Consider the following 19,935-nt stretch of genomic DNA (forward strand, 5'->3'; position numbering starts at 1 on the left):
CCAGATCCTTTCTCAAGGCATACATCCTGAGATAACTTTGGCACAAGATTAGCCAGAGAGAATGGTTCCAGCAATGTCTCTGGGTGAGATATACTATTGCTGTGTCATCAGAGGTACAAGTCTTGAGAAACAGGTTTCCAGGCAAGATTTGTTATAATTATAATCATTAACATAGAGTCTAAGAAAAGCATTTCCATGAGTAAGACACTGTGCTGTGATCATTAGTTGGGACCTAAAGAAAGGCCAGTTTTTGGGTAAGATACATTGTTGCACAAGGCTCAAGGAAAGCAGGAGCAGAGAATGTTCACCTCCTCCTTATAGGGCCTTGGACTGCCTGCCTAAGCTTTACCTGTTTCAGTCCCATGGGCAGAGGAGCCTGATGGGCAACAGTCCATGGGGCTGCAAAGAGTTGGACATGACTGAGAAACTAAGGCTTTTCACTTTACATACCCTGGCTGAGAGACTGGGGGTGTACATGAGATCACCAGTGAATAACATTATAATACTCATAATTAATCTTGGATGGACCAAGCAAGGGACCAAGCAAGGCAAAATCATACAAGAAACTGAGGCAGGTGAGCAGTCATGTGTGGTAGTCATGGGTGGGTGGGTAGGGAGGATGGTGAAGGCTGTAACTGTGTGTGTGTGTGTACTCACGTGTATGCCCAGAGGTTCAGACCAGGCTAATGGCAGCAGGAATATGCTCCAGACTGGTGGGGATAGGACTTCAGATAACACATTACCAGGCTTAGTTGGAGGGAATCAGGCCTTTGTTGAAGGTCTTCTAAAACTACCACTAAGTGGAGGTGAGAATAGTATGGGCTTATATTTAATTTCCTAGATAATCAGCATGAAGATATTCCTTGTCTTGTGATATGCTGGGAATTATCTGAATTGAATATTCAGTTCATAAGTTGACTATCAGATTGGTGATGCTTGTAGCACTTAAAATAGTTTCCCTTTAATGTAATCACGTTTTCCATGGTGGTCTAAAAGATACTGATTACTTTTAATTCATTTAGGAGTGTGTTTTGTATATACTCTCTCTTCCTGTTACTTCCTACTCTGTCCTTCCATTTCCCTACACACCTGTGAATACAAACACACATTTACTTGCTGGGGTCCAGCCCCAGTGGATCCAGGGAATTCGAAGCAGAGAGGGCGTTGGAGTCTGAGGATTAATTGCTTAATTAAAGATATGGAGGGAGATTAGAAAGAAATAGTGTAGTAGGAAAATTAGTGGGGAAAAAGAGGCTGAATAACTTGGTTTACTTGGAAAACCAATAAAACTCCAAGACAAGGTGTTTGCACCACCTACGTAGGCCACTGGTGCCCGCTTGAATAGCGGAGGGTGCCCCACCTTGGGCTCCCTCTTGCGTGGGTCTTAGAAGCCAGGGCAAGTAAGTAGACATGGGGAGCCTCCACGCTCCAGGTGGGAATTCAGCCAGAAAAGAAGAGAACGAGAAAAGACCACACAGGGGAAACCAGTCTTTCCAGGAACTGGTCCGTTTATTTATTTTCCAGGTCCACTTTTATACTTTCAGTTGTACATAGAGATAAATGTGTTCTCAGCATATCTTTGTTCTTACAAGGGTCTCACATTTGTTTTACAATATCTTCTGGTCTGGAGACTGATTAACATTTTATGTCCCCACCTTTCTTTCTATTGATAAAGGTTAATCGATCAGAAAACTTGTTTCCCTTTAAGATCTATTTAGTCTTCAGTTCAGTTCAGTTCAGTTGCTCAGTCGTATCCGACTCTTTGCGACCCCATGAATCGCAGCACGCCAGGCCTCCCTGTCCATCACCATCTCCCGGAGTTCACTCAGACTCACGTCCATCAAGTCTGTGATGCCATCCAGCCATCTCATCCTCAGTCGTCCCCTTCTCCTCCTGCCCCCAATCCCTCCCAGCATCAGAGTCTTTTCCAATGAGTCAACTCTTTGCATGAGGTGGCCAAAGTACTGGAGCTTCAGCTTTAGCATCATTCCTTCCAAAGAAATCCCAGGGTTGATCTTCAGAATGGACTGGTTGGATCTCCTTGCAGTCCAAGGGACTCTCAAGAGTCTTCTCCAACACCATGGTTCAAAAGCATCAATTCTTCGGCGCTCAGCCTTCTTCACAGTACAACTCTCACATCCATACATGACTACTGGAAAAACCATAGCCTTGACTAGATGGACCTTAGTTGGCAAAGTAATGTCTCTGCTTTTGAATATACTAGCTAGGTTGGTCATAACTTTTCTTCCAAGAAGTAAGCATCTTTTAATTTCATGGCTGCAGGCACCATCTGCAGTGATTTTGGAGCCCCCCAAAAATAAAGTCTGACACTGTTTCTACTGTTTCCCCATCTATTTCCCATGAAGTGATGGGACTGGATGACATGATCTTTGTTTTCTGAATGTTGAGCTTTAAGCCAACTTTTTCGCTCTCCTCTTTCACTTTCATCAAGAGGCTTTTTAGCTCCTCTTCACTTTCTGCCATAAGGGTGGTGTCATCTGCATATCTGAGATTATTGATATTTCTCCTGGCAATCTTGATTCCAGCTTGTGTTTCTTCTAGTCCAGAGTTTCTCATGATGTACTCTGCATAGAAGTTAAATAAGCAGGGTGACAATATACAGCCTTGACGTACTCCTTTTCCTATTTGGAACCAGTCTGTTGTCCCATGTTCAGTTCTAACTGTTGCTTCTTGATGAGCATACAGATTTCTCAAGAGGCAGGTTAGGTGGTCTGGTATTCCCATCTCTTTCAGAATTTTCCATAGTTGATTGTGATCCACACAGTCAAAGGCTTTGGGATAGTCAGTAAAGCAGAAATAGATGTTTTTCTGGAACTCTCTTGCTTTTTCAAGGATCCAGCGGATGTTGCCAATTTGATCTCTGGTTCCTCTGCCTTTTCTAAAACCAGCTTGAACATCAGGGAGTTCACGGTTCACATATTGCTGAAGCCTGGCTTGGAGAATTTTGAGCATCAGTTTACTAGCATGTGAGATGAGTGCAATTGTGCGGTAGTTTGAGCATTCTTTGGCATTGCGTTTCTTTGGGATTGGAATGAAAAGTGACCTTTTCCAGTCCTGTGGCAACTGCTGAGTTTTCCAAACTTGCTGGCATATTGAGTGCAGCACTTTCACAGCATCATCTTTCAGGATTTGAAACAGCTCAACTGAAATTCCATCACCTCCACTAGCTTTGTTTGTAGTGATGCTTTCTAAGGCCCACTTGACTTCACATTCCAGGATGTCTGACTCTAGGTGAGTGATCACACCGTCGTGATTATATGTGTCGTGAAGCTCTTTTTTGTACAGTTCTTCCGTGTATTCTTGCCACTTCTTAATATCTTCTGCTTCTGTGAGGTCCATACCATTTCTGTCCTTTATCGAGCCCATCTTTGCATGAAATGTTTCCTTGGTATCTCTAATTTTCTTGAGGAGATCTCTAGTCTTTTCCATTCTGTTTTTTTCCTCTATTTCTTTGCATTGATCGCTGAGGAAGGCTTTCTTATCTCTCCTTGCTATTCTTTGGAACTCTGCATTCAAATGGGTATATCTTTCCTTTTCTCCTTTGCTTTTTGCCTCTCTTCTTTTTATAGCTATTTGTAAGGCCCACCAGACAGCCATTTTCCTTTTTTGCATTTCTTTTCCATGGGGATGGTCTTGATCCCTGTCTCCTGTACAATGTCAGGAACCTCATTCCATAGTCCATCAGGCACTCTATCTTTTAGATCTAGGTCCTTAAATCTATTTCTCACTTCCACTGTATAATCATAAGGGATTTGATTGAGGTCATACCTGAATGGTCTAGAGGTTTTCCCTACTTTCTTCAATTTGAGTCTGTATTTGGTAATAAGGAGTTCATGATCTGAGCCACAGTCAGCTCCTGATCTTGTTTTTGTTGACTGTATAGAGCTTCTCCATCTTTGGCTGCAAAGAATATAATCAGTCTGATTTCGGTGTTGAAAATCTGGTGATGTCCATGTGTAGAGTCTTCTCTTGTGTTGTTGGAAGAGGGTGTTTGCTATGACCAGTGCATCTTCTTAAGATAGTGATAAAGTTACATTTTTACATAGCAGGGACACAATGATTTATAACAAAGAAAGAGGAGTACAGTGATCTATAACAAAAGAGAAAATTCATTAACTCGAAAAGCCTAGTATTGCTAACATCAAAACTACTATATTTCTTTTTCTACATTCCAATTACATTGATTATCATACTCCCCAGTGCCTAAGGATATGGAGGCCTGGTGGCAGTCGTTAACTCAGCAATGAAACTCCTCACCAACATAATTTCTAACTAACTCACTAATACTATACTAATAATTTTCTAACTTCTCAAGAGAATCTGTTTTTAGAAAGGTTAAAGCATCTCGTGCCTCTCACGGTTGGGAGGCTATAAACAATCACATGTGGCCAGATAATCCTGTCAGGCAGGCTAGAGAACCATCAGAGGAGTTTTTGGACTGAAACACACCCAGGAGATTTATTAACTGGGGTCCTAAGTTAACTCTGTTACAGAGAGAGGTGGTGAGGGATAGCCCCCTGTAATGTCAGAAGTATAGGTGAAAGGCATAATGCAGCAAGGCAGGCTAACTCTGGTTTTTGGGGCAGATGTACGAGCAGATTCAGCGAGGCTCCCTTAGGGCTCGACTCGCCTTTGCCTGTCGGGCCCCTTAACCTCATGACCTTTGCCACAGGCGGGAATCCTCGTGCTGGCTCCTGGCATTTACTCACATAGCTGTATACATACTGACTTATTCACACACTTATACTTTTACCCAAGTACGTACACATACCCTGTACACATATAGCCACATGCCCTATGCACACAGGCACTACATTTGGCGCCTGAGCAACACAAGTTTGAATTGCACGGGTCACTTATATGTGGGTATTTTTCAATAGTAATGACTATGGTGCTACACAATCCATGGTTGGTTGAATCCACGAATGTGGAGGAACCTTGGATACAGAGGACTGACTATAAGTTCTATGTGAATTAACCCCCACTTTGTTCAAGGGTCAAGTGTATGAGGTCATCTGTTATTTTAGAAGTATTTAGGCATCCAGTATCAGTAGAACTCTTAGATTGTACAGAATCCCTTCTTAAAGAAATGAGGCATCTTTTACTGATTTATTTATGACTTGGCGGTTTCCTCTGTTACTTCCTGGAGGGACTTGAGGCATTGAGTATTCTTTTTAAAGAAATGATTGGTGCTTTTGGAGAATTGATTTTGAGTCTCACTTGGAGATGCACACACTGGGAGAATCTGATGCCATCATCTGCAGAGCATAGTTGGCACATAGTTGCAGGCACTTTGATTCTTAAAACAAGTTAGTAGCTTCCAGCTCTCCTTGGTGACTGGAGGAGCACAAGTCATTCAAATTCACAGTGACTCTTTAAAACTCATTTCAGTCATTATTCCAAGCCGCTTCTAAGCCTTTGATCAGAGCTGCTAGCGCAGGCCAGCTACTAATCTGGTCTCAGCTTCTTTTTCTGCCTTTGCTTTTTCTGCGGTGGAGACTTTCCCAAGAAGTAACAAGAGGAAGGAGAAGTGGAAACAAACCACCAGGAGCCTGGATAACGGAGAACTGGCTCACACCCGGGGGTGCAAGTTGCTTGCATCTGGCGATTTTCTGCTGTAGCTTTGGGACAGCCAGGGCGACACTGTCCTTGCCCCCTGTGTGAGGGCATGTGTATAAATATTAGCTTTTTGGGAGTTCCCTGGCGGTCCAGTGGTTAAGACTCCATGCTTCCATTTCAGGGGGCAAGGGTTGGATCCCTAGTCAGGGAATTAAGATTTTGCATACCTCATGATGCAGTCAAAAAGTTTAAAAAAAATAGCTTTTTGATCCTAGATATTATTTACAATATCTAGTTACACAAACTACTCCAGGAAACATCCAGAATAGTGAGAAATTTTCCTTAATTTCGGTGAGTAGGAGGACAGACTTTGAACATTTGACAGTTCTTAAAATATATGTAATATGTTTGTGCATGATATGAAATATTTCCTGACTGGAAAAATTTAGAAAAGATAGAGAATTTTTAAAAAAGATTATTAATAACTTGTGACCCTAACATCCACGGAGAGCTTCTGTTAATATTGTAGTATGTTTCTTCATCTTTTATCAAGTACATGTGTGCATATATGTTTCAAAATTGAGATCTTTATGTTGAAATAGTTATATCCTGCAGTTTGCAGTTTTTGATTAACTGTATTATGGCCATTTCCTTTGTCATTAAATATTCTTCAAAACAGTGTAGTTAGTAGTTGCAAGATATCCTATCCTACAGCTGCACTGTAATTTATGTGATTAATCTTTTTCTGGACTTGTGGGTGGTTTGTTTTACTTTTCTTTAGTTTTGGCTGCACTGAGTCTTCATTGCTACATGCCAGCTTCTCTGCTTTCAGTGGTCAGGCTTCTCATTGCGGTGGTTTCTCCTGTTGCAGAGCACGGACTCTAGAGTGTGCAGGCTTTATTAGTTGTGGCTCAAGGGCTCCAGAGCACAGTCTCAGTAGCTGTGGCACACAGGCTTAGGTGCCCCAAGGCATGTGGAATTTTCCTGGGCCAGGGACTGAACCCATGTCCCCTGCACGGGCAAGTGGATTCTTTACCACTGGACTACTGGGAAGGTCTCTTGCTGGTGATTTTAAATAATTTTTACTAACATTCTATAGTGAATATTGTGTATTTTATATATATATATATATATATATAAATAAATTTCTAGCTAAATTTCTAGTTGGGGAATCACTGTCTCAAAGGGTGCACTCTTGGTCTACACAGCTTAATTGCTTTCTAGAAGGACTGTTTCAATTTATATTCTCATCAGCAGTGTCTGGAAGTACCTCAGATGGAATGGAATTGCTGTATTATATGGTAGTTTTATTTTTAATTTTTGAGTAACCTCCACGTTGTTTTTCATAGTGGCAGCACTGATTTACATTCCCAGCAACAGTGAATGAGGGTTCCTTTTTCTCCACATGCTCACCTATACTTGTTATTTCTTGTCTTTTTCAGCAACTCTTTTAACATGGAGTCACATTTGATATTTTGATCGGAGTACCCTTACTAAAGAATTGCATGTGGATTTGGCCCTCTTGAACACAGGTGTGGAACATGTAGAGCCTGGAAAGTAAAACAGCAAAAGGGAAAGGGTTTTGCCACTCCGCTGCTCGCCCTGGGGAGCCAGATCAAAGTCAAAGAACCTAATGCTATTTTTCTGAATTTGGAAGAAACACAACCCTCCATTGTTTTTGTTATTTGGTTGCAACCCCATGGGCTACAGCATGCCAGGCCTCCCTGTCCCTTACCATCTCCTGGAGTTTGCTCAAACTCATGTTCATTGAGTCGGTGATGCCATCCAACCATCTCATCCTCTGTTGTTCCCTTCTCCTCCTCCCTTCAATCTCGCCCAGCATCAGGGTCTTTTCCAATGAGTCAGTTCTTTGAATCAGGTGGTCAAAGTGTTAGAACTTCAGCTTCACCATCAGTCCTTCCAGTGAGTAGTCAGGACGGATTTCCTTTAGGAATTGACTGGTTTGATTTCCTTGCTGTCCAAGGTGTGGCTCTCAAGAATCTTCTCCAACACCACAGTTTGAAGGCATCAATTCTTCTGTGCTCAGCCTTTTTTATTGTCCAGCTCTCACATCCATACATGACTACTAGAAAAATCATAGCTTTGACTAGATGGACCTTTGTGTTTTAAGAAAAACCCTGTTCAGCAGATTTTCTATCAATAATTATTTATTGTACTTGGATGTATTCTTTGCTTATTTTTTGATAGATTATAAGATAGAAAGAATGCTGGAATCCTTGAAAAACATGCATGTATATATTCACCCCATATCGTACTGTTCTCTATTTAGAGGTGTTTAGGAAGAGGTCATGGGGGAATCTGGGTCTTGGAAAAGGGTTGGCTTGAGTGACCTTTGCTGGTGTTTGTATTTTTAGATCTGTGAATTAGCTTCAGGGAGACTGGGAAAGGGGGCGGGGTGTCCTCATTGCCACATTCAAGTTTGATAAGAACTCTTCTAAAGAGGAAATGTTCAGCGTCCTTGCTGCTCGTATGACACAGGGTTAAAGGAAGCAACCACGGGCATAGCTGGCACCCAGCACAAGCATGGAGCAGGGAGGTGCCGAGTGAACACCTTGAAAACAGAGTGTGTGTGGCCCCATTTTCTAGATATTGGCTGGTTAAGGGTCCAAGGCTGCAGCAGTGCTGGGAGGAGCTGGAGTGATACAGGAAAATGAAATGAGTCACTTTTTCCAAAGAGTAGGGAATATTTCCATTAGCGAAACTTCAAGAGAAAAGTTCTTTATTCTGTCTGGGAGTGTCCTCGGGGTTAAGGGCCATTTGGTTTTCTGATAATAACCTCTCCAGTTGTCTGAAAATATTAATAACTGCTCACTAGTCATTTTACTAATTTATTTTATTGGACTTTTAAATTAAAATGTAATACACAATTGTCACAATAAGTTGAATTAGGCAGGTGTGTTTTAAAAGATTTATCATCTCCTCACCTATATTATGTGTGTGTGCTAAGACTGTTTCAGTCATGTCTGACTCTGTGTGACCCCATGGACTGTAGCCCATGCCCTCCTTCAGGGGATTTTCTCCACCCAGGGATTGAACCCATGTCTCTTAGGCTTCTGCATTGGCAGGCAGATTCTCAACCATTAGCGCCACCTTCCTATAGAATATTGTGCAGCTATTAAAAAGATATAGTATTCTATTTAGTGAAAAAAGTATAATGTGTATAGTACAATCCCACTGTTTATTTTTAAAATAATAAAACAAAAAAGACAGTTATATACATGTATGTAAATTTGTAAATGAAAAATAAAGGCACAGATGTCCAAAATCACTCTCATAGAAAACCAAGATTAGCAATTTGAAGTGAACCCTTCTATGCTTTTTATTTTTCATATACAAATTTACATACATATATAACTGTTTTTGTATTATTTTAAAACCAAATGGAATTACATCATATACATTATTTTATAATTATTTTTTGCTAAATAGAATATTTTTTAATAGCTGCACAATATTCTGTAGGGTTGATATAACAAATATCAGTCAATCCCTATTGGATATTCAGGCTGTTTCCATCTTTGTTTTCTTTCTCTTTTTTTCATTAACATAATACTACATTCAACATCCATGTGCATCTATCTTTACATACCGGTGCTTTTATTTTAGTAGAATAGAGTATTAAAAATAGAGTCCTGAGCCAACATATAAGTGCATTTAAAATTTCAATAGGTAACATCAGATTACTTTCCTGAAAAGCTTTTAACAATTTATACTTCCACCGACCATGTTGTACAATGTCTGACTCTCCACACTGGATGGTATCAGGCTTCAATTCTTACCAGCCTGATAGGTGATATTATCTGTTTGTTGAGTACCCTTTGAGAAAAAAACCTCCTGTTTTAAAAAATTATTTCACAAAGTTTACATCTTCAATATAGGCATTTATGTTAACATGAGCATATCACACACACAGTACACATATAACCTGTTTCTACTGCTGACTTTTTTCATTCTTTTTGGCTGATAGCATGTTGAGTGGATCTGCTGGTGGAGGATCTATGCATAAGAAGGGACTGGCAAATCCAGATAAAGGGAGAATTGAAGTGTAAATTTTCACTCTTTGCTTCACTCTTTTTATCAGGGCCAGGATATGAGGATGGGCATGTGAGCTCCCAGTCCTTGCTTATCAAAGCAGACCGTTTCTTAAGAATGATCTCTTCTTCATGACAGCCCATTGTCTTTGAATGATAACACCTATCCTCTCATAATTCCTGAGACTCTAGGAAGAATTACTGAAAAATATTCTGTGACAGGTAGCTGGAAGCTATGAATTCCCAGATCAGGCTGTCAGCTCATCAGGAGAAAGGCAAGGTCAAGTCTTGGTGAAGGGCATGGAGTCTGGGGACAGCTTTTGTTTGAATCCTGGCTCTGCCACCGTCTAGCTGTGTGACTTTAGGCAAGTTAATTAACTTCTCTGCTGATTCAGTTTTCCTATCATAAATGCAGATAGTAATAGCTCCTGTCTCATGGGATTGGTGCCAGGACTAGGGATGGGAGTTCATATGAATTCAATAATAAATAAAGCACTTCAAGTAGTGCCCGGTACACAGTAAGGCCTATATACATGTTTGCTATTGTTATTATTATTAATTTTTATTGTTCCTGATTGAAAAGTTCTAATGACACATAGTCATGAAGGGGGGCAACTCTCTTGGATGAAAGGTAAAGAAAACGGCTGTAGAGAGGACAGCCACAGAAGGCGTGCAGACAGTCATTTATCATGTAGATCCCGTGCACTTTGTACCTAGGTTCTGGCTTTCTGGGAGTGGACTTGACTGAGGCAAAGAGGGTGGTCCCCAGCTGTGAAGTGACCCCCAGTTCATCTTCGATATCCTCTACCCCAGTGGCCCTTTGCTGCCACTTCTGGATCTTTATCTAATTTTTGGTCACCAGCAATACTGGCTAAAGCATTTTCATAACTGCTTCCCTGGGGGAGAAAATAGGTGAAAAATTTGCATGTGTCTTCCCAAAAGGAGCAGTGATGTGGGCTTCTCAGCTTCTGGCTCCTGAGCTCATAGATCTTCAAGTTGGGGGCAATCAGAATGGACTCACAGAAGGGTGAGTTGAACTATTTTGATCTGAGAAGACTGAACATGGTGAACCATGTACAAATCCAATAGTTTACAGGATCCATGAGGAAGGAGGATTTGCCTTATGTTTTGTAGGGATGGGTTTATTTAAGCAGAACAGCAATCAAGTTTTGAACAACTTTAGTGGGAAAATGTTTACAATGTTACTGGAAGTGACAACTAATGATAATAATGACAATACATAAATTGAAAAAATACTGAAAGAAACACACCAAGATGTTAATTGTCATTACCTTGGATTGGTGTGATTATTGGTGCTTTTGTTTTCTTCTTTATATATGTGTGTGTGTGTATATATGTATTATATATATTTATACCATTCCTATATACAGACTTAAGATTTTCCAAAATGAATATATACTATTTTCTTTGATAGAAAATGAGATAGAGTAGTTACAGACTGTAACCATAAAGCTATTAATATAGAAACAGTCTAAATGGCTATAATAGGGAGCTGAAATAAAATGAAACTGTGGTACATCTGTATAATAAAGTACAATACAATTATCAAGGTGGTCATAGAGTAAAATTAAAAGGTTTTCATTAAATGTTGTTAAGTGAAAAAAGTAGCATGGGAAAGTAGGAAAAGCTCATGGGCAGTTAACCTCTGAGCCATCAGGGAAGCCCCAGGGAAGACCCAGCACAGCCAAAAATAAATAAATAAAAATTTTAAAAAAGTAGCATAGGAAACAATGTACTACATTGCAAATGTACAATATATTACATTTGCAAATGCTACGTTGCAAAGGTAAATATATGTAAATGTATATATGTGAAAAGTGAAAGTGAAAGTCACTGACTCATGTCTGACTTTTTGCGACCCCATGGACTATAGAGTCCATGGAATTCTCCAGGCCAGAATACTGGAGTGGGTAGCCTTTCCCTTCTCCAGGGGATCTTCCCAACCCAGGTCTCCTGCACTGCGGGCAAATTCTTTACCAGCTAAGCCACAAGGGACGCCCAAATGTATATATAAATAAGCATAAATTTCAGGAACAGCATAAATGAAAATGTTATGACAAATGGGATTATTGGTAATTCTTTTATTTTTTGCTTACCTATATTTTCTAATTTTCTGCAATAAAACATGGATTACCTACACAGTAAGTGAGTGTTTATATAATAAAAAAAATAAACATCCAAAGACTATTCTTAGAGCAATAAAATCCTGTAAGAGTTGGTGACAAATGATATGCTTCTTGAGCAGTGTTGCCATCTGGCGGCTCAAAAGCAAAACCTCACCCTCTTTCTGCAGTTTGCATTTGGAATTAGATGAAAGCCAAATACTGTGTCATGTTTCAGACGAATGCCTGGACAATTCTAGCAAGTTAATGAAAGTGTTCCTTTGATTCATAGGAAACAGAAGTAACCTGGTGGCCAAGCAAGAACCTGATCATGGGTGTAGTGTTGAATTTTACTTAAAATATTAAACAATCTCTGTTTTACTAAATGTGTTTGCAGGCATGTTCATCCATAAAGACAGTTCTGAGTTATCTATTTTATGGATGATTCAGGGAAAAATTTCCTTCCTAACCTTTTTTTTTTTTCCAACTACTTGGCATAGCAGCCTGTAACAACACTACAAATATTTGTGGAATGAATGATCACTTCTGGCTGACTTAATCCAACTAACAGTTGGTGTGTTTTCATGGACTATAAATTAATTTAGAGATGAACCAGCTGAAGCACTAGTTTTCTTGACATGCGAACATAAAATAATAAAATGCTTCACAAAGCCAAACGATGGGTAGTTTAGCTGCCATTTTGAATCAGCTACCCTGCTCACTCCTCACCATCCTAGGACTCACTCCTGAATTTCATCCAGCCCACTCACTGAATTTAACTTTCCCTACTCACCTTTCTTCTTCTGTGTATAAAATCTGAACATTTGAACAGTGCCTCTGTGGAAAAGCATTGTTCATGCCTACCCTACACTGTTCTTCTGAGTTGCCCAGAAAGCCAAGTGGCTGGTAGATGGTTGCTTTTGAGAACTAACCCTTGCTTTCCTTCCCCCCACCCCCGCAGGTGAGCTGATCAATCTCGCTATGTACTGTGAGAGGATAAGGAGAAAATTCTGGCCTGAGTGGCACCATGATGATGACAACACCGTCTATGAGTCCGAGGAGAGCAGTGACGGCAGCAAAACACATACGCCCCTGCTGGACTTCAGCTTTTACTCAAGGACAGAGACCTTTGAAGACGAGGGAGCAGAGAACAGTTTTTCCAGAACCCCAGACACAGATTTCACCGGACACTCGCTCTTTGACTCTGACGTGGACATGGATGACTACACAGACCATGAACAGTGCAAGTGACGGCCAGCCTCGCTGACCCTCCTGTTGGAGCTGCTGCTTCCTGAGGCCAGTCCAGTTTCCCAGGCAGAAATCCATCGAGCTGGGAGGAGATCTTCGTGCTTGGCACAGTTCTCACAAGCTAACTGGAGTAGAGCAGCCTTATTTCTTTTTTGTACAAACAAGACTCAGAACCATTCCTATGGCTGCATTTAAAGCAAAGAGGCAAAAAAATTAAAAAGTCAGCATGGTTCCTGAAATCCATTTTTGTTTTCATTAGAAAACTAACATTGTGTGGTAGAGCAGTGCAAGAGCGGGTTGTCCACAGACTGCTTATACGTTGATCCCCTGCAACCTGAGGGCTTAGGTGTGAGTTGGATCCTTGAACATCCTTCATCCAGTAGGATTCAAAGTCATGAGTGATGTTATCAGAAGGAATGCAGGAGATAAATGTTCTTTGGTGGCCACTTGTATTTTCTGTGTGTATATTGTATGTTGAAATATAAGTCAAATAAAATCCATAGATATTCAGTGAACACCTACTATGTGCAAAGCACTGTGCTAGGTGCTAGCCAGTATTGGTTTTATCCTAAGCCCTGCCAGTGACTAGCTGTGTGATTCTGGGCAAGTCCCTTAATTCTTGTGTGCCTCATTTCCCCCACCTGTAAAGTGGGGGTGACAATAGTCTCCACCTACCTACCTCACAGGGGTGTTGTGAGGATTCATGTGGTAACATTTGGCGCTTTAAACCTCTAGGAAGAGGTGTGACATAAACACATTTTATTCTTTAATGTGCTTCGTGCGTGTGAAGATCGGCAGGCGGAGGAATTCCACATTCAGGCAACAGCAGCCACGGTCACTCGCCCAAGCCGAGCCGATGGAAGACACACCAAGGCACAGTTAGGACGCGCTCATCATCCTCTTTGTGATCTTGCTTGAATTGAAACCTTTCGCTGAAAGAACCTTGGAAATATTTTTACAGATCATCAACAGCCGCAAACGGTCTTCACCTCTACTGTATATTTGCAGAGAAGTCTCTTTTGTTGCCTGAACTCACACTGGAGAGCTGTCCTTCGTTGATGCCGAGTGTTAAGTTGCCTACATTTGATTTACTTGGAGGGTATAAAGCTCAGGAATAAGATCTATTTAATAGAGGTGAAAGGGAAAGGATTTGATTGATTTTTTTTTTTAAAGCAGAAGCTTGCCAACTTGTAATGTCTTTTTTGAAAACAAACTTTGCAAGATGTACTGAAAAGATGAAGCAGGAAGAGGATTGTTGTAAATGGTAGCAAAGCACTTTGTGCTGTGTAGACTCTATGCAGTTTTTATTAATGCAGCTTTTCTGGTCTTCTCAGCCCTTGTCCAGTGAGGGGAAGGCGATGCTGAGGAGAATCTTAATGTTTCTTAAAGATTTCCCCTCCCCTTCCTGTCCTCTCTTTTCCTCCCCATAGAGCACCTGAACTCTTGGGGTTACAGTGTTGACTAAGGCACTCTATCTCTGAAGACATAGTTTTGGTTGAGTTAGAATATTTGCCAGTGAAATATGGGGTGTAGATCCTGGGGTGATGGCTGTGGATTTGGGCTTCTGACCGCCTGGGGAAGGGCTATTCTTAATGGAGTTAAAAAGGAGCTTCTTAAAAGACAGCAACTTCTGAGAAGTTCATATACTTTATTTGAAAAAGACTCTGAATATAGTTTTGGCAAAACAGTCCTAGAATGCTGTGGATTCACAAAGATGTAATGAGAGTTTTTGAGGTGATTTACCATTTAAGCAATGTATAACTGGGAAGAAGTGCTGAAACACTCTAAGCTAGAGATTTTTATTCCACATAAAACTCAATTGTTAGTATCTTATCAAACCCTTCATCTTTGAAGGGACTGTTTGATGCCTAACGAGAATGTGTTGGAAGATACATGAATGGATAAGCCTATTTTGTTTCCAGTATCATTTCCAGGATTACCCACCTCTTATCTCTCTAGCAAATGCATTCTAAGACCAACTGGTGGTAGTTCTATGTGACAGGGAAAGTCCTGGCCTGAAAATGTGAATGGAGTCGACAGACTGTGGGCCTAGCTCTGCTAAGACTGAGTTGCCCTTTCCCCGCCTTCAGCGGGAAAGAGTTGTGTTTGAAATTTTGTCTATAATTTATTCTTCCTGTATAGCACAAAGTATACTGTATCTTCCTGCCAAGAAGGTTTAAGTTATGAGTCTGTGGGGTCACAGATATTTTTGTGTGTGTATTACTTGGAGGGCACATCCATGGAGAGCCAACATTAAATATGTGAAACCTTCATTCATTCTCTCCAGGCGCCTCCCACGGGGGCTGAGTCCTGGGTACTGCCCGACAACTCATGTTTGGGTACTCAGCATTTTGTAGATATGACTTGATTAGGAACCCTAGAATATACCCAGGTTTTACTTTCCCATAGTGGGTAATGGAAAAATAATGACTAAGCGAAAACCCACAGTGGTGTGGGCGACTTATGCAGTCTTGATTAGGTGGGCTTTAATTTTATATGTTTCATTCTTAGCTTGCCCAGATTGAACTGTTCTCCTATTTGATGAACAGGTGCTACTTATAAGGAAAATAACAAGAAATCAGGGGATGTTTTGGTTATCTGACTCTCTTGTTCAGGTTCTGTCTTTCTTTTTTGTTGGAAGATAACTTAAGGAAGTGTGATCTTTAATGCCAAGAGATGCTTTTGGATGGCCAGAAGACCTGTGGCTACCTGTTCTTTTTTACCTCTCATTGTAAAATTAAATTCTGTCTTTTTCTCCACTTCCCTTTGCCCCACCCCACCCTCATCTCCACTTGTCTGGATGAAGGAGCAGCCGAATTAGACTTTGCCTTGCATATGTCAGAGTAGATACAAGGATGATTTAAATTTATGCAGAGGTAAACCGTATTGCCAGAGGCTCCCCTTTCCTTTATAACATCATGATTTGTGAATGTTAATGCTGTCAAGGTGATGGGCTGCCCAGCTGACTGATCACAGAGTTAGACAAATGGACTCGAACCAGAACTTGAGTCTCGTTCTCCCATGAGCCCTACTTGTGTGTACTGAGGTATGAGGATATGTGTTTGTGAAACAACTAGGGTTCAAGGAAAGGAGGTGTTAAGGATTATAGCTGTGGGAGTCTTGCCCAGATTACTTGAGAGAAAGTTCAGACCCATAGACATGGATACCTGGGTGGTGGATTTGCTCTGGAAAGCCATATTTATTTGAAGGGCAGGCCCAGAACTGAGGTCTTTCGCCTTGCCTTACAGAGTTCTTGCCATTACATCAGCTTGACTTGGATTATTTTTAAAACCACCTCCCCGAGAATTCACTCCATGTTTGTAGAACCAGCGCATCCCAGCCTCTCAGAGAGTGCTCGAAATCTTTCAGTCTTGTCCCCTGTATCTCTTCACCCGGGTCAGTTCAAGGGATCTTTGTTCGGTATCTACTCTGTACAAAGTGCTGCTTGTGCTCTGTGAATGTCACCAAGACGGGCATTTAAGTTCCCAAGACCCTTGTTCTTGGATTAGATCTTTTAAGGAATCCGTCCCCATATGGTCTCTCACTGGGTATGTAGTTACTCACTGATGAGTTGATAGCCCCTTACCTTAAGCCTGGCCCTGGAATCCACACTGGATATCGAGTGCTGAACAGATGTGGCACCCTGGTTTTAGGTATTCTCTTTTGCCTGAGCTTCTGTGATAATCTCTTTTACATGTATCGCCACTTCCCTGATCCGTTCTACCCATCACCTTAGATTAATATTTCTCAAAACTCCCATAGGGCACTGTATTGCTCTAGGATGAGGTATTCCTTTGGGCCTGGTGTCCTCACAGTTTTATTTATCTTGTTTGCCAGGGCTCCTCCATGTAAGCCATCCAGGGCATCCAGGCTGATCCATTTGCTGTTGCCTAGACATACCTCACGTGCTCTGCTCTGTGCGTCCGTTCACGCCAGCCCCTCTCCTGAAATGCCCGCCCTTCCTCTCCTTTGGCTCACACATCTCACATGGCCCAAGCTTGTCAGTTCTGCAGGAAGAGGTCTCAGCTTATCGTAACCCTCGCTTCCTCTAGAAACACAGCTCCCATCACTTCCTTCCCTGAAGGCTGCATGGGGGAAGGGATTCCCAGAAAGAGGGTCATACCCTAGAAAGTTATTGTGCTTCCTTGGTGGCTCAGCAGTAAAGAGTCTGCCTGCAATGCAGGAGACTCAGGAAAGGTGGACTCAATCCCTGGCTTGGGAAAATCCCCCGGAGGAGGAAATGGCAGCCCACTCCAGTATTCTTATGGGAAAGTCCCACGGACAGAGGAACCTGGAGGGCTAGAGTCTATGAGTTTGCAAAGAGTTGGACGTGACTGAGCACACACACACAGGTTTTTAATTTTTGTGTCACCATTGATAATCTAATGCAAGTCCTATGCCCTAGTCCCAGAAAAATATGGAGATATGTGAAATTTTGCATGTAAGTTCAGGAGATCTAGAAATGTCTTGAAATTACCTGTGGATTCCTTAGGGGGTTCATGGACCACAGGTGAAGAAACCTTGTTGGAAAAACAGTCTTTAAAAGTTACTGCTCTTAGTGTTCATTCTTGCTTGCTTTTATCCCAGCCAGACAGGAGACAAATTAGAATGGGAGGTGCAAGCACAAGTAATCTGTATCATCATCCACATGGAGAGTGCTCTGTGACAGGGAAGGAAGAAGAGGCGCCTCACACTGATTGAGAAAATATCCTTCTTTTGACAAGTTTGGCATTTTGAAAGTGAAAGGATTTTGTTGTCATCATCATTGTCATCTACCTCTGACCACCCAAAATGTTGATTTTGCAAAATCAGTTCAGGGACAGGGGCTTCACTTCAGCCCTGAAAAGCACCACTTCTGCATGGATAAGCTGACTGACTGGTCTGTGGCTTAAGGTGGGAGAGAAGAAGCTGGATTTTTCCTTACAGGAATAAGTTCTGCACAATCAGGTTTTTCTGCATTAATTAGTTAATTAATTGAACAATTGTTGAGTGTATTTTCAATAAAAGGATGGTGCCTTTTGTTGATAGGAAACAACTCAGGCTCTTCCTCTGCTTCTTTTTCTTTCTCTTCTTCTTCATCTCCCCTCTCCACTCCCTCTTTCCTCTCCTCCTCTTCCTCTTCTTGTTTTTTTTTTTTTTTAAACGGGGTGAGACTATTTTCATTACTCCTGGCTATTATCCAGGATCCTTTGTTCTCCTGTCTATGCAGTGCTGTTTAAGAAGAACAAGGACTGATGAAAGTACATTCAATGGCAAATATTTCTTGAGTCTAGATGTGGAACTCTGGCAAACCATTTCTAACAGGTCCAGGATCGATTGCCTGTGACTGTGGCATGCTTGACCTTTATTCATTTACTTTTAATGGTCTGGATGCAATTTGCAAAGTTCAAAAGGACCCCTTGGTGTGTGAGCAGGAGGCTCCTCTGGATGGCAGAACCCTTGCTAGTGCCAGGAGTAAATGCAAATGGATGTGGGATTTTCTTCATTTTTTTAGGTTTTTAGTCCCTGACTTTAAAGAGTATCTTAAAGGTAATTAAGGCACCTTAATCTTTAAGATGACTGGAACCAGCAACACATTGATCTTGCCCCTTAAAGAAGGTTGCAGAGAATACTGAAAACAGTGTAAAAGGAAGCAACTCACTGTTTGGGGGCTGACGGTATGACCTCCTTAACCATTCTGGCTCTGACCGAACAGGGACTTTGTCCCCAGACCAAAGCTCTCTGAAACTTCTGCTGCTGGCTAGACTATTTGGATGCTCAAATGTCAAGCGGATTATAGCCCCTAATTATCAAATTTGTAGACAAATAAAGGGGACCATTGCAATAATAAAACAGCTTATGAATATGGTCCAGCCAGCACAAACACTCTTGACCATTTCCATGGGGAAACAAGTTATCTAGAGCCAAACATTGGTACAGTACTTAGGTGTTCCATACACAAATAATTTCAGCAATTTACTTGATTAGTGTTATAATGTTCTTCTTAAATATTTTTCAGCTGCTGTTGTCCCTAATTACAGCTTTAAATATTTTGAAACAATTCACTAGCTATAGAGTGATACATATTTATGATGCTATTTCATTTTATGAAAAGTAGTATTACTAAAAGTGACTAATTCACCTCCCATCCCCCATTGGCAAGCATCTTTCCCCTCCCTTTTTTATTTTTTACTTTTAGCTCTAGAATAGAGTAACTTTGATTTATTAGTATAATTTAGACCTTCTTTAGTATTAAAAAAAAGTTACCCCATGGGTTTGAAAACAGTAGGATTTAGATCCTAAATTGTCAAGTTAATCAGCAGTGGCTAAACAGATAGCAGAGGGCATGTGATGTAATTTGAGGCTAGAAAGAAGTAATGCTTTGGGTATTTACTACCTCCCTCCCTTAAAAAAGGGGACTTCCCTGGTGGCTCAGAGGTTAAAGTGTCTGCCTGGAATGTGGGAAACCCGGGTTCGATCCCTGGATTGGGAAGATCCCCTGGAGAAGGAAATGGCAACCCACTCCAGTACTCTTGCCTGGTAGGCTACAGTCCATGGAGTCACAAAGAGTCAAACACCACTGAGCGACTTCGCTTCACTTCACTTCCCTTAAAAAATACAACAATCTATAGACTGTTCTCTTTAATAGTTGTTCAGAATTGGAAGTCTTCTCTCATACTTGTTTTTATACCCCAATAAGAGATCATGTTTGGCTTATTAAAACATCAAACATGTCCAGATGATTGTATTTTTCTCTTTAACAAATTATATCTGATTTTTTTTTTTTTTTTTGCAGCAATAAGACTAGAGATAATGTTCAAATTTTGGAGGGAAACTCTGCTTCAGTAGGAGCAGCATGTTTGTGTGACTCCTGTCAAAATGACTTTACCTCAAGTAAGCAGTCTTATGGGATCATGCTTATCAGAAACATGTGTTTTTCCCAGCGATCTGTA

General features: G+C 41.1%; 1 protein-coding gene across 2 annotated transcripts in view; it reads left to right on the forward strand.

Annotated features, from left to right (window-relative positions):
• Positions 1 to 13,511, forward strand: part of FAXC (failed axon connections homolog) — a 70,078-nt gene extending 56,567 nt beyond the window's left edge. Inside the window, exon 7 of one of the 2 annotated variants that reach the window (XM_018053134.1) lies at positions 12,717 to 13,204. In XM_018053134.1, the coding sequence (XP_017908623.1) occupies positions 12,717 to 13,006 (290 nt within the window). In that variant the 3' untranslated portion in view covers positions 13,007 to 13,204. Of the gene's footprint in view, positions 1 to 12,716 lie in introns of both variants that reach the window. The other variant, XM_013966473.2, reaches the window with a different exon arrangement.

This window comes from Capra hircus, chromosome 9 (assembly GCF_001704415.2).
Source record: "Capra hircus breed San Clemente chromosome 9, ASM170441v1, whole genome shotgun sequence".
In the NCBI taxonomy this organism is placed as follows: domain Eukaryota; kingdom Metazoa; phylum Chordata; class Mammalia; order Artiodactyla; family Bovidae; genus Capra; species Capra hircus.